At 44.6% G+C, this 14,192-nt stretch overlaps 1 protein-coding gene across 10 annotated transcripts in view; it reads right to left on the minus strand.

Moving 5' to 3' along the window:
• Positions 1-2,526: 2,526 nt before the first annotated feature.
• LOC137357147 (calcium-activated potassium channel subunit alpha-1-like) overlaps positions 2,527-14,192 on the minus strand; it is a 129,403-nt gene continuing 117,737 nt past the window's right edge. For all 10 annotated transcript variants that reach the window (XM_068023237.1, XM_068023240.1, XM_068023239.1 and 7 more), the window contains 2 exons: positions 5,458-5,564; positions 2,527-3,437 (listed from right to left, as the gene is read on the minus strand). In XM_068023237.1, the coding sequence (XP_067879338.1) occupies positions 2,591-3,437; positions 5,458-5,564 (954 nt within the window). In that variant the 3' untranslated portion in view covers positions 2,527-2,590. The remainder of the gene's footprint in view (positions 3,438-5,457; positions 5,565-14,192) is intronic.

The following is a 14,192-nucleotide window of genomic DNA, read 5'->3' on the forward strand; positions in this document are numbered from 1 at the left end:
ACAGCAAGATCTCATGAGCTGCAAGTGACGGCTGATAATCTAGGTTGATGGTGATGGTTATGTTGTTGAGCCAGATGAGAGCTTCCTGTTGCTGCTCTTTGATTAGTGCCACGGGGTCTTGTATGTCCACCTGAGAGGGCAGGTGGTGCAATGTCTCATCTGAAAGACAGAGCCTTTTCTGCACCCAACTCGTGCAGCACCTCCTCAAATTCAGCAGCCATCGTGTGGGAGGGATGGGAGAGGAGAGGAGCTGGACCACTCCATGGCTCTTGCTGCTTAGTCAGAAGGTCATAGATTGATGGCCCAGTCCTACGACTGGAGCCCATAATCCAGTCCGACACTCCCAGTGCAGTTCTGAGGGAGTGCTACACTGTTGGAGTTGCTGTCTTTCAGATGAGACATTAAAATGAGGCACCGTCTGCTCTCTCAGCCAGAAGTTACATCCCACGGCAGTATTATGAGAAGAGGAGGGGAGTTTTCTCCATTGTCCTGGCCAATGTTTATCCCTTAAGCAACAGCACTATAAAATATATTATCTGGGTTTTATTGGCACACTGAAGAGTGCCTGCAGAGTCTCATCGACAGGTTTGCGGCTCCCTGCAATGAATTTGGCCTAACCATCAGCCTCAAGAAAACGAATATCATGGGGCATTGGCGACCACGCTCTGGAAGTGGTTCAAGAGTTCACCTACCTAGGCTCAACTATCACCAGTAACCTGTCTCTAGATGCAGAAATCAACAAGCGCATGGGTAAGGCTTCCACTGCTATGTCCAGACTGGCCAAGAGAGTGTGGGAAAATGGCGCACTGACACGGAACACAAAAGTCCGAGTGTATCAAGCTTGTGTCCTCAGTACCTTGCTCTACGGCAGCGAGGCCTGGACAACGTATGCCAGCCAAGAGCGACGTCTCAATTCATTCCATCTTCGCTGCCTTCGGAGAATACTTGGCATCAGGTGGCAGGACTATATCTCCAACACAGAAGTCCTTGAAGCGGCCAACACCCCCAGCTTATACACACTACTGAGTCAGCGGCGCTTGAGATGGCTTGGCCATGTGAGCCGCATGGAAGATGGCAGGATCCCCAAAGACACATTGGACAGCGAGCTCGCCACTGGTATCAGACCCACCGGCCGTCCATGTCTCCGCTATAAAGACGTCTGCAAACGCGACATGAAATCATGTGACATTGATCACAAGTCGTGGGAGTCAGTTGCCAGCATTCGCCAGAGCTGGCGGGCAGCCATAAAGACAGGGCTAAATTGTGGCGAGTCGAAGAGACTTACTAGTTGGCAGGAAAAAAGTCAGAGGCGCAAGGGGAGAGCCAACTGTGCAACAGCCCCGACAAACAAATTTCTCTGCAGCACCTGTGGAAGAGCCTGTCACTCCAAAATTGGCCTTTATAGCCACTCCAGACGCTGCTTCACAAACCACTGACCACCTCCAGGCGCGTATCAATTGTCTCTCGAGATAAGGAGGCCCAAAAGAATTGCATTGCTATTTGTTTGATCTTGCTGTGTGCAAATTGGCACCCACATTTCCTATATTACAACACTTCAAAAGAACTTCATTGGTTGGAAAGTGATTTGGGAATGACCTGAAGTTGTGTAAGGTGTGAGATAAATGTACCCCTGGGACTGTCATCTTAAAAGAAACTTAGTTCAGCAGATGAATGTTTTTGGTGTTTTTTTGTTGCAGTAGATTAGTGGTGCTAAAAGAGGCATTTAGTTCCTCTTTACTGACAACCTTCTGGTTGTCGGCAACTCATGATTGTAATGAAGCAAACGGACCTCCTTTGCACTGTTTGTATTTTTTGACTTGGTGCTGTTTGAAACTGGTAATGTAATTTTCACAGATTTTTATGAATAAAGTATATTTTGGAAATTAAAAAAAAGTATAAAATGCAAGTCTTTCCTTTTGTCAGCAGACCCATGGTTAGACCTTAGGCCCCTGTCGCCTTACATCAGCCCTGTAGCCCCCTGCTCTTGGAGGCTTGTTGAAATTCGTAAATGGACTGAGCAGTCATTTGAAGCTCTCCCTGTCAGACTTTTTGTCCCCATCCTCCTTTTGTGATGCGACCTTAGGTGAATGATACAAAAATAGTATGATAGTGGATCCACTGAACCTAGACTACAGGATAAAAACTAGAATAAAGAGAGAACTGGAGGTCTGAATCAAAAGCTGAACATGAGGAAGAGGCAGGGGTTACGATTCTACCCAGAGGAGCGGGTAATATCATTTGGCTTATTCTCTGTGCTTTGTTAAAGGGATTATATTTATGTTACTTATTCCATGTCAATAAAGTCATTACACACAATATGGCGCTCCCTCAGATGCGTACACTTCTTAACTGCCTTGCCTCACATCCCTTTCCCACCTTCACTCAACCTTTACAGAAAGTCAAACACAGGTAACTTCTTGAAAAGTGCTGCAGTTCCCAGTCTCATATGAAGTGTAAGGAGCAGTCAATTCCAAGAGTGAAATGAGTTCAAAAGCAGTGTTATCAGAACTTTATTGATAACCGGCAGAGAAATTCAAAAATGGTCCTCATACATCTGCTGCCAACCTCATGTGAAATGACCATAAAAATTTCATGCTTGACCACCTTCACCAGATTTTGGTTCTTCCTTTGATTGTCCGGCTGCAGTTTCTTCACCAGATTTTGGTTCTTCCTTTGATTGTCCGGCTGCAGTTTCTTCACCAGATTTTGGTTCTTCCTTTGATTGTCTGGCTGCAGTTTCTTCACCAGATTTTGGTTCTTCCTTTGATTGTCCGGCTGCAGTTTCTTCACCAGATTTTGGTTCTTCCTTTGATTGTCTGGCTGCAGTTTCTTCACCAGATTTTGGTTCTTCCTTTGATTGTCCGGCTGCAGTTTCTTCACCAGATTTTGGTTCTTCCTTTGATTGTCTGGCTGCAGTTTCTTCACCAGATTTTGGTTCTTCCTTTGATTGTCTGGCTGCAGTTTCGTCGCCAAATTTTGATTCTTCCTCTGATTGTCCGGCTATGGTTTCTTCATCAGATGTTGGCTCTTCCTTTAATTGACTGAGCACCAAGTCTTCACCAAATTTAATTTTATCTTTTGAATGCCTGCGCACATCAGCAGTTTTCAGCCTTTCCTTCCACTGGCTTATTGTGGCTGATTCTAAACTTCTCACCCCCGTTCTGGAGTAAAACACTGTGCTGTCTTCAGAAGTCCTAGCTGTGCTCTTGCCTGACACTTGCTTATCCTCGTTTAATTTCTGATATGTCTGTTCAACCTTTGTTAACCTTAGGGAGGTTTTTCTGGCCAATATGTGCAATGGGATGAACTTGGAAGAGTAATTTTTCTGACAGTAGGTAGAGGTCGCCAAGGTTTGCGTGTCATGATAAGGCACGGTGCACATGATGAAGTCTGTCATGTTAAGTTCAAATAAAGGGGAGGGATTTGTGATGACGAATCTGAAGGAAAGGAGAACAAGAGTAACTTAGAATCAAAGAATGATACAGCACAGAAGGAGGTCATTCAGCCCATCATGCCTGTGCTGTCTCTTTGGTACAGCTATACAATTAGTCTCACTCTCCTGCTCTTTCCCCATACTCAGCATTTTTTTTCTTTTCAAGGATTTATCGAATTCTGTTTTGAACATTACTGTTAAATCTGCTTCCACCGTCCTTTCAAGCAGTGCATTCCAGGTCACACAAACTTGAATGTAATACTAAGGGAGCTGGAAGTGCCATCTTACAACATCTCTTTGGACCAAGCTATTGATGACCCCTCCCAACATCTTCTTAGACAATATGTCCATTTTCTTTTCTGTATTACAGCTCTGTGAAATAAAGGTGTGCAAAGGAAGCCCGACCTGAGTCCGAATGTCGGACCTGGAAGCCTGACCCGACCCGACCCGAACCCAACACATGTCGTCAGGACCCGTCCGGGTTGAGTCGGGTGGCAGGCCTTTACATCAGTACCTGGGTGAAGGCCTGCTACCCGACCCGACCCTGACGGAATCCGACGACATGTGTCTGGTTGGGCTTCCGGGTCTGGCATTCGGCCTCGGTTCCGGTTTACTGTGAAGCACTTTGGGATATTTTCCTACATCAAAGAGGCCAAACAAATGTGATGTGTTTTTGTCTTTCAGATGAGACGTTAAACCAAAGCCTTGTCTACCCTCTCAGGTGGACATAAAAGATTCCACATTATTTTGAAGAAGAGTAGTAGACTTCTTCTCAGTGTCCTGGCCAGTGTTTAGCCCTCAACCGACATCACTAAAGAAACAGATTATCTGATCTTGACTTTTTGCTGTCTGTGGGAGCTTGCTATTTACAAGTGGCTGTAGCGGTTACTACGTGACGACAGATCAAAAGTACCTGATTAGTTGTGAAGCACTTTGGGATATCCTGAGGACGTGAAAGGTGCTGTACAAATGCAAGTTCTTAATTTCTTCTGATTTAGGCCCTTTTACATATATTAATGCCAAAAGCAAATGGATGATGTACCGTTTTCTGTGTCTACATTGTTAAATAAGTATCCCAGTTGAAATTGTGGGTCTACACAATTTGTGTGCATAGCTAAAGGTGAATGACTAGATAATCTGTTTTCGGTGGTGGTGTTGGTGTTGACCAGCACATTAGGACAACTTCCTTTTCTTCAAATATAACCACAGGATCCAACTGAACAGATGGATGGAGCCTTGGTTTAATGTCTCATTCAAATGCCAACTCCCACAGTTATGCACTGATCAACCTAGATGATGTTCTCAGTTATCTGGACTAGGGCTTGAAACCCATGAGCTTCTGAGTCAGAGCACTAACCACTGAGGTAAACTGACAGTGCTGTGTTGATTTCTGGGCACTGCACCTCAGGAAAGATATTTTGGCCTTGGCGAAGGTACAGCGCAGGCTCACCAGAATGATTCGGGGCTAAAGGGTTAAGTTATGAGGCTCGATTGCAGAAATTAGGCTTGTATTGCCTTGACTATAGAATAAGGGGGTGATCTGATTGAGGCGTGCAAGATGGTTCAATAATTTGATAGGGTAAATGGAGATAAAGCATTTCATCTGATAGAGGGAGACCAGAACAAGTGAGCATAACCTTAAAGTTAGAGCTCGGTCATGCGGAGGTGATATTGGGAAGCATTTCTACACACAAAGGGCAGTCAAAATCTGGAACTCGCTCTCCCAAAAAGCTGTTGAGGTGGGGGATCAACTGAAAATTTCAAAACTGAAATTGATGGATTTTTGTTGGGTAAAAGGTATTAAAGGTGTCGGAACTAAGACGGAATTACAATACAGTTCAACCATGATGAGATTGAATGCAGAACAGGCTTGAGGGGCTGAGTGACCTCTTCCTGTTGCTATGTTTTTATGTTCCAATGGCAGCAAGTATGGTAATGTTAGCAAATTCATTTTGGCCACTAAATGTCAGTGTGGATACACAGCGCTGGGCACAGCAGCAGTACGTGACAATAGAAAGTATTACCGCTTCTTCGATTGTTTGGCTGGGTCTTGCAATCGAAATACCCCGAAGCAAAGTATCCCGTAGATGTTCAAAGCTTTGCAGAAAAGATCCCCATAATTTCCTCCATCCTTGTAAAACAGAGAGAGATCTGTTAGAGTGAAGAAAAACTTCTTAGGTAGCATTACTAACACAGAAACTTTCATCAGGGCCTGAGGAGGATGACCTACCTTGTGGAGATATTGTTATCACAGCATCGAAAGGCGTACATTGGAGGAGAAACATAGACTGATTTTTCATTCTGAGGTACTGATATTGTCTCTCAGAACCACATACCACACCACCTCCCCCACCACTCCCACAACCATCCTGCCATCCTGATAACTGTCCTGGTTTAGATCTGCAAGCTCAGCACAAACCAGGATCAAAATACTCGATAAGACATCGTGCAGGACCGAGCAGAACCAGCTGTTAATTGGGACATGTTATTTTGCTAAAGTCCAGTTGCTCACGTTGCCAGCTCTGGCTGGATGTATTCCTGGAGCTTTCATCACATGATCTCCTTCCTCTAACTGCTCCGTCAACAAGTTCCTTTCATTGGTGGTCCGACACGATAGAGGCCTGCTACCTGACCCGAACTCGACAGGTCCCGACGACATGTGTCGGGTTCGGGTCGGATCAGGCCCATCTTCCGGGTAAGGCTTTCGGGCTCGGGTCGGGTCAGGTCGGGTCGGACCGAGTCCGGGTCGAGTTGGGTCGCGTCGGGTCAGACACGCACGGTAAGTGCTCTGCTGGTAAGTATTGACATTAAAAAACTTAACTGAGCTGGGAATCCGGGACGAAACTGAGTCTGCGCAGTGAGCGAGTGACGTCACTATGACATCATCATGCGTGCACTGCAGCTTCGGTGTCAGGAAGGTAAGTAAACAGATGGTCGGGTCGGGCTCGGGGCAACATCGGAGGGACTCGGGCCAGGTGGGGCTCGGGTCCGCTGTGGTTCGGGTCGGGTTCTTTTTTCCCAACCTGAGCAGGCCTCGATGACACGACGCCTCAGTCGCCACCACTTCCCATGAACAATCAGAAAGTGAACAGTCTCTTCATTACCGAATTGGATGTTTGTCCCTTTCCTATCACCAACATTTTGACAATTAATATCCGAAACTGTTGAAATAAATGTTTTTTTGAATGTCCTTAAGATTTTTATCTCCTGGGTTTTTGCTCACACCTGTGCCTTGTAGATGGTGGGAGGTTTTTAGAGATTCAGGAAATGAGATACTCACCACAGAAATCCCAGTCTCTGACCTGTTTTTGTAGCCATCGTGTATATGTGCCTTGTTCACTGAAATTTCTAGTCAATGGTGACGCTCAGGATGTTGATGGTGGGAGATTCAGCAATGATAATGCTTTTAAATGGGGTGGCACAGTGGCGCAGTGGTTAGCACCGCAGCCTCACAGCTCCAGCGACCGGGGTTCGATTCTGGTTACTGCCTGTGCGGAGTTTGCAAGTTCTCCCTGTGACCGCGTGGGTTTTCGCTGGGTGCTCCGGTTTCCTCCCACAGTCAAAAGGATTTGCAGGTTAATAGGTATGGCCATTATAAATTGCCCCTAGTATAGGTAGGTGGTAGGTGAATTGAGGAAATGTGGGGATAGAGTAGGAATATGGGATTAATGTAGGATTAGTAGAAATGGGTGGTTGATGGTCAGCACAGATTCGGTGGGCCGAAGGGCCTGTTTCAGTGCTGTATCTCTAAATAAATAAAAGTAAAATAAATAAATAAATTCCAGGAGGAGATGGTTAGACTCGCTATTCCTGGACATGGTCATTGCCTGGCACTTGTGTGGCATAAATGTTACATGCCACTTATCAGCCCAAGCTTGAATATTGTTAAGAATTTGCTGCGTGAAGGCACAGACTGCTTCATGATCTGAGGGGACTCTATAATTAGGGGGCTAGATAGTTACTCTGCAGCCAAGATCGAGAACCCCCAGCCGTGTGTTGCCTACCGACTGCCAGGGTAAGGGATCTCTCCCAGTGGCTGGAGAGGAACTTGGAAAGGGAGGGGTTAAATCCAGTTGTCATGGAACCAATGACATAGGTAGGAACAGGGAGGTGGTTACTGCTGAAAGAGGATCAGAAGTTAGGCACTAAATTAGACAGCAGGACCTTGAGGGTAATAATCTCTGAACTATTGCCTGAACCACATGCAGATTGGCATCAGAGCAGGCAGATCAAGAGAATGAACACATGGTTAAAGGACTCGTCTGGGGAAGAGGGTTTCCTTTTCATGGGACTCTGGCACCAGTTCCAGGGCAGAAAGGAGCTGTACTAATGGAAGAGCTCCACCTGAACCGGGATGGGACCCCGCGTCCTAGCCGAGAGGGTAAATCGGGAGGTGGCAAAGGCTTAAAACTACTAAGATGGGGGAAGGGATCGACAAGAAACATGAGCAGTCTAAATATAAACAAAAGGGGAAGGAGTGCATTGGAAAGAATAAAGTCAAGGAGGACATTGATGGCAAGGGAATAAATTGAGTTGCAGAACAGGAGACTAAGAAGACGATGAAACATAAAGTGAGAGGAAATCCTACTAAAATGAGTTAAAATGTCTGTACAGCATTGCCCATAAGCAGTGGCTATAATAAAACAAGGAAGGCAAAGGCAAGCATGTGTTGGGAGGAACCACACATAGTGGGATTACTGAGACACGGCAACAGTAAATTCAGGACTGGGAGTTGAATATTGCAGGGTCGAACATATTTAGAAATGATAGAGAGGGGAAAAAGGAAAGGTTGAGTCGCTGTACTTATTGGGAATAACATAATGATGGTAAAAAAGGGATGCAGCTATCAGCAAGACAAAAATAAAATCCACATCGATAGAGGTAAAAGATAATAAAGGATCAATCACACTCGCAGAGTCACAGAATCACAGAATAATACAGTGCAGAAGAGGCCCTTCGGCCCATGAAGTCTGCACCAATGCATTAAAACACCTGACCTGTCTACCTAATCCCATTTGCCAGCACTTGGCCCATAGTCTTGAATGTTATGATGTGCCAAGTGCTCATCCAGGTACTTTTTAAAGGATGTGAGGCAACCTGGCTCTACTACCCTCCCAGGCAGTGCATTCCAGACCGTCACCACCCTCTGGGTAAAAAAGTTCTTCCTCAAATCCCCCTTAAACCTCCCGCCCCTCACCTTAAACTTGTGACCCCTTGTAACTGACCCTTCAACTACGCAGAGGGTGGTGGGTGCCTGGAACGCGTTGCCAGCAGAGGTGGTAAACGCGGGCACGATAGCGTCTTTTAAGATGTATCTAGACAGATACATGAATGGGCAGGAAGCAAAGAGATACAGACCCTTAGAAAATAGGCGACAGGTTTAAAAACATAGAACATTACAGCGCAGTACAGGCCCTTCGGCCCTCGATGTTGCGCCGACCTGTGAAACCATCTGACCTAAACTATTTCATTTTCATCCATATGTCTATCCAATGACCACTTAAATGCCCTTAAAGTTGGCGAGTCTACTACTGTTGCAGGCAGGGCGTTCCACGCCCCTACTACTCTCTGAGTAAAGAAACTACCTCTGACATCTGTCCTATATCTATCACCCCTCAACTTAAAGCTATGTCCCCTCGTGTTTGCCATCACCATCCGAGGAAAAAGACTCTCACTATCCACCCTATCTAACCCTCTGATTATCTTATATGTCTCTATTAAGTCACCTCTCCTCCTCCTTCTCTCTAACGAAAACAACCTCAAGTCCCTCGGCCTTTCCTCGTAAGACCATCCCTCCATACCAGGCAACATCCCAGTAAATCTCCTCTGCACCTTTTCCAAAGCTTCCACATCCTTCCTATAATGTGGTGACCAGAACTGCACGCAATACTCCAGGTGTGGCCGCACCAGAGTTTTGTACAGCTGCAGCATGACCTCGTGGCTCCGAGACTCGATCCCCCTACTAATAAAAGCTAACACATCATATGCCTTCTTAACAGCCCTATTAACCTGGGTGGCAAACTTTCAGGGATTTATGTACCTGGACACCAAGATCTCTCTGCTCATCTACACTACCAAGAATCTTCCCATTAGCCCAGTACTCTGCATTCCTGTTACTCCTTCCAAAGTGAATCACCTCACACTTTTCCGCATTAAACTCCATTTTCTATCTCTCAGCCCAGCTCTGCAGCCTATTTATATTCTGCTGTATTCTCTGACAGTCCCTTTCACTATCTGCTACTCCACCAATCTTAGTGTCGTCTGCAAACTTGCTAATCAGACCACCTATACTTTCCTCCAAATCATTTATGTATATCACAAACAACAGTGGTCCCAGCACGGATCCCTGTGGAACACCACTGGTCACACGTCTCCATTTTGAGAAACTCCCTTCCACTGCTACTCTCTGTCTCCTGTTGCCCAGCCAGTTCTTTATCCATCTAGCTAGTACACCCTGGACCCCATGCGACTTCACTTTCTCCATCAGACTACCATGGGGAACCTTATCAAACGCCTTACTGAAGTCCATGTATATGACATCTACAGCCCTTCCCTCATCAATCAACTTTGTCACTTCCTCAAAGAATTCTATTAAGTTGGTAAGACATGACCTTCCCTGCACAAAACCATGTTGCCTATCACTGATAAGCCCATTTTCTTCCAAATGGGAATAGATCCTATCCCTCAGTATCTTCTCCAGCAGCTTCCCTACCACTGACGTCAGCTCACCGGTCTATAATTACCTGGATTTTCCCTGCTACCCTTCTTAAACAAGGGGACAACATTAGCAATTCTCCAGTCCTCCGGGACCTCACCCGTGTTTAAGGATGCTGCAAAGATATCTGTTAAGGCCCCAGCTATTTCCTCTCTCGCTTCCCTCAGTAACCTGGGATAGATCCCATCCGGACCTGGGGACTTGTCCACCTTAATGCCTTTTAGAATACCCAACACTTCCTCCCTCCTTTTGCCGACTTGACCTAGAGTAATCAAACATCTGTCCCTAACCTCAACATCCGTCATGTCCCTCTCCTTGGTGAATACCGATGCAAAGTACTCATTTAGAATCTCACCCATTTTCTCTGACTCCACACATAACTTTCCTCCTTTGTCCTTGAGTGGGCCAATCCTTTCTCTAGTTACCCTCTTGCTCCTTTAGATAGAGGATCTGGATCTGGATCTGGATCGGCGCAGGCTTGGAGGGCCGAAGGGCCTGTTCCTGTGCTGTAATTTTCTTTGTTCTTTGTTCTTTGAACAGCTGCTCCCTATCCACCCTGTCCATGCCCCTCATAATCTTGTACACTTCTATCAGGTCACCCCTCAGTCTTCTCTGCTCCAGTGAAAACAACCCAAGCCTATCCAACCTCTCTTCATAGCTTAAATGTTCCATCCCAGGCATCATCCTGGTGAATCGCCTCTGCACCCCCTCCAGTGCAATCACATCCTTCCTATAATGTGGCGACCAGAATTGCACACAGTACTCCAGCTGTGGCCTTACCAAAGTTCTGTACAACTCTAACATGACCTCCCTGCTTTTGTAATCGATGCCTCAATTGATAAAGGCAAGTGTCCCATATGCCTTTTTCACCACCCTGCTAACCTGCCCTTCTGCCTTCAGAGATCTATGGACAAACACGCCAAGGTCCCTTTGTTCCTCGGAACTTCCCAGTGTCAGGCCATTCATTGAATACTTCCGTGCCACATTACTCCTTCCAAAACACTTTTCAGCGTTAAATTCCATCTGCCACTTTTCTGCCCATTTGACCATCCCGTCTTTTTCTTCCTGTAACCTAAGACACTCCACCTCACTGTTAACCACTCGGCCTATCTTTGTGTCATCCGCGAACTTACTGATCCTACCCCCCACATAGTCATCTATGTCGTTTATATAAATGACAAACAATAGGGGACCCAGCACAGATCCCTGTGGTACGCCACTGGGCACTGGCTTCCAGTCACTAAAACAGCCGTCTGTCGTCACTCTCTGTCTCCTCCAGCTAAGCCATTTTGAATCCACCTTGTCAAGTTACCTTGTATCCCATGTGCATTTGCTTTCTTGATAAGTCTCCCATGTGGGACCTTGTCAAAGTTTTGCTGAAATCCATGTAAACGACATCAACTTCACTACCCTCACCTGGTCACGTGCTCAAAAAATTCAATCAAATTTGTTCGGCATGACCTCCCTCTGACAAAGCCATGCTGACTATTCCTAATCAAATTTTGCCTCTGCAAGTGTTGATAGATTCTCTCCTTCAGAATTTTCTTCAATAGTTTCCCCACCACTGACATGAGACTCACTGGTCTGTAGTTCCCTGTAATCACACTAATAGGTGTTTGTGTACAGATCACCTCGTCGTGGAAGGGAGGTAGAGAAAGATATATGCAGACAAATTAGGGAATTGAGTAAACAACATAGAATAATAATATTGGGAGATTCAACTACCCTGATGTTCATTGGACAGAAGAGGTAGGTCGAGGGGATAAGGCGATGGAGTTCCTGCAGTGTGTACAGGACTCCTTTCTAGCCCAATATGTAAAAAGCCCAACAGGAGAATATTCACTCTTGGATCTAGTAACGGGGAATGAACCAGAGGAGATAAAAGAAATAAAAGTCGGGGCACATCTAGGCAATAGTGACCATAACATAATAAGCTTGAAGATGATGATAGAGAAGGACATAAGTATGACAAAAACCAAGTTAATAGATTGGAGAAAAGCTGATTTTGAGGGGTTGAGAAAATAAAATGGGCAACAATATTGCAAAGAAGCGATGTGGAACAACATTGGAAAACATTTAAAATGATGTTGAACAGAGTGCAGGAAAAATATATTCAGCTAAAAGGGAAGAACAAACTAAACACGAGTGAGACTCCACAGATGGATAAACACGTAGAGGAACAAATGAGGTTTAGGAAAGAGGCATACATTAAATACATAGGCAGCAGAGGAGTGCACGATAAGAGAGAAAACAAAAAGATTAGGAGAGAAGTAAAAAAAAAGTATAAGGAAGGCAAAGAGCAAGTATGAAATTAAATTATCAAGGAACATAAAAATAGTAAAATATTTTGCCGTATTTTACAGGCACATCAGTCAAAAAAGGAAGGCTGAAGTGGGAATAGGACCATTAAGAGATCGACAGGATATTACCACACATAACAATAGAGAGATGGCAGAAATATTCAATAATTGTTTCACTTCAGTTTACCAGGGAGATAGACATGGCATTGAATGATGAGATGAGCAATGAGATAAGTGCATTTAAAATAAAAAAGGGGATGTATTGAATAAACTAGTCAAACTCAAAGCGAATAAAGCCCCTGGTCTAGATGGATTGTATCTATGTATTTTAAAAGAATCTAGGGAAGAGATAGCAGAGGCATTACTACATATATTTAATAACTTATTAGAATAAGGTGTAGTGGCAGAGGACTGGTGGAGAGCTAATGTAATTCCATATTTAAGAATGGGTCAGAACATGCCCAAAGGAATATAGACCAGTCAGCTTAACATCAGTGATAGGAAATATAATGGAATCCCCTACTACAGCAGAGAATAGAAGATCATCTAGAAAGAAAAAAATACGATAATGAATCATCAGCATGGATTTCAAAAGGAAAAAGTTTGCTTGACCAACCTTATTGAATTTTTGACGAGGTAACATAGAGAGTAGCCAATGGTAATGCAATTGATGTAATTTATCTGGATTTTCAAAAGGTCTTCGATAAAGGGCCCCATATTGGACTAACGAATAAGGTCATAGAATGTGGAGTCAGGGGACAAATGGCAGAGTGGATTGCGAGCTGGCTTCAAGACAGAAAGGAGAAGTGGGAGTAAAAGGTAGATATTCAGTGTGGCAGAAGGTGAGAAGTGATGTTCCACAAGGAACAGTGCTGGGACCACTACTGTTTACAATTTACATTAACAATTTGGACTTGGGAATCAAAAACACAATTTTTAACTTTGCAGATAACACCAAATTGCAGGTATCGTCAATCCTGAGGAGGACTGCAAGAAATTACAGGAGGACATTAAAAAACATACACAATGGAAAATAATTGGCAAACAAAGTTTCACAGTTAAATGTGAGGTAGTACATTTTGGTAGGAAGAATTGGGAGGTCACCTATTAATTAGAAGGTCCAAGTCCAGGTGGGGTAGAGAAACAAAGGGATCTTGCAGTACAAATCCACCAATCACCAAAAGTTGTGGCACAGGTTAGCAAGGCCATAAAAAAAGTAAACCAAGCACTGGGCTTTATTTCGAGAGGGATAGAATTGAAAAATAGGGAAGTTATGCTCAATACGTGTCGAGCCTTGGTTAGACCACACTTAGAGTACTGTGCACAGTTCTGGTCGCCATTTTATAAACAGGATTTAGAGGCAGATGATACCAGAATTGTGTCGGTATACTTATCAGGAAAGGAGGAATAGGCTTGGTCTCTTCTCTTGAAAAAAGACGGCTGAGGAATGACCTAACAGAGATCTTTGAAATTATGAAAGGTTTTGACAGAGTGGAGATGTGAAAATGGTTCCTATTGTGGGGAAGAGCATAACTAGAGGGCATCAATATAAGAAAGTCACCAAGAAATCCAATAGGAAACTTCTTTAAAAAAGAAACTTCAAAAAAAACTTCTTTACCCAAAGAGTGGTGAGATTGTGGAACTCGCTACCACAGGCACTAGTTGAGACGAATAGCAGAGGTGTATTTAAGGGGAAGCGAGATAAACACATGAGGGAGAAAGGAATAGAAGAATATGCTGATCG

This window comes from Heterodontus francisci, chromosome 47 (assembly GCF_036365525.1).
Source record: "Heterodontus francisci isolate sHetFra1 chromosome 47, sHetFra1.hap1, whole genome shotgun sequence".
Taxonomy (NCBI): domain Eukaryota; kingdom Metazoa; phylum Chordata; class Chondrichthyes; order Heterodontiformes; family Heterodontidae; genus Heterodontus; species Heterodontus francisci.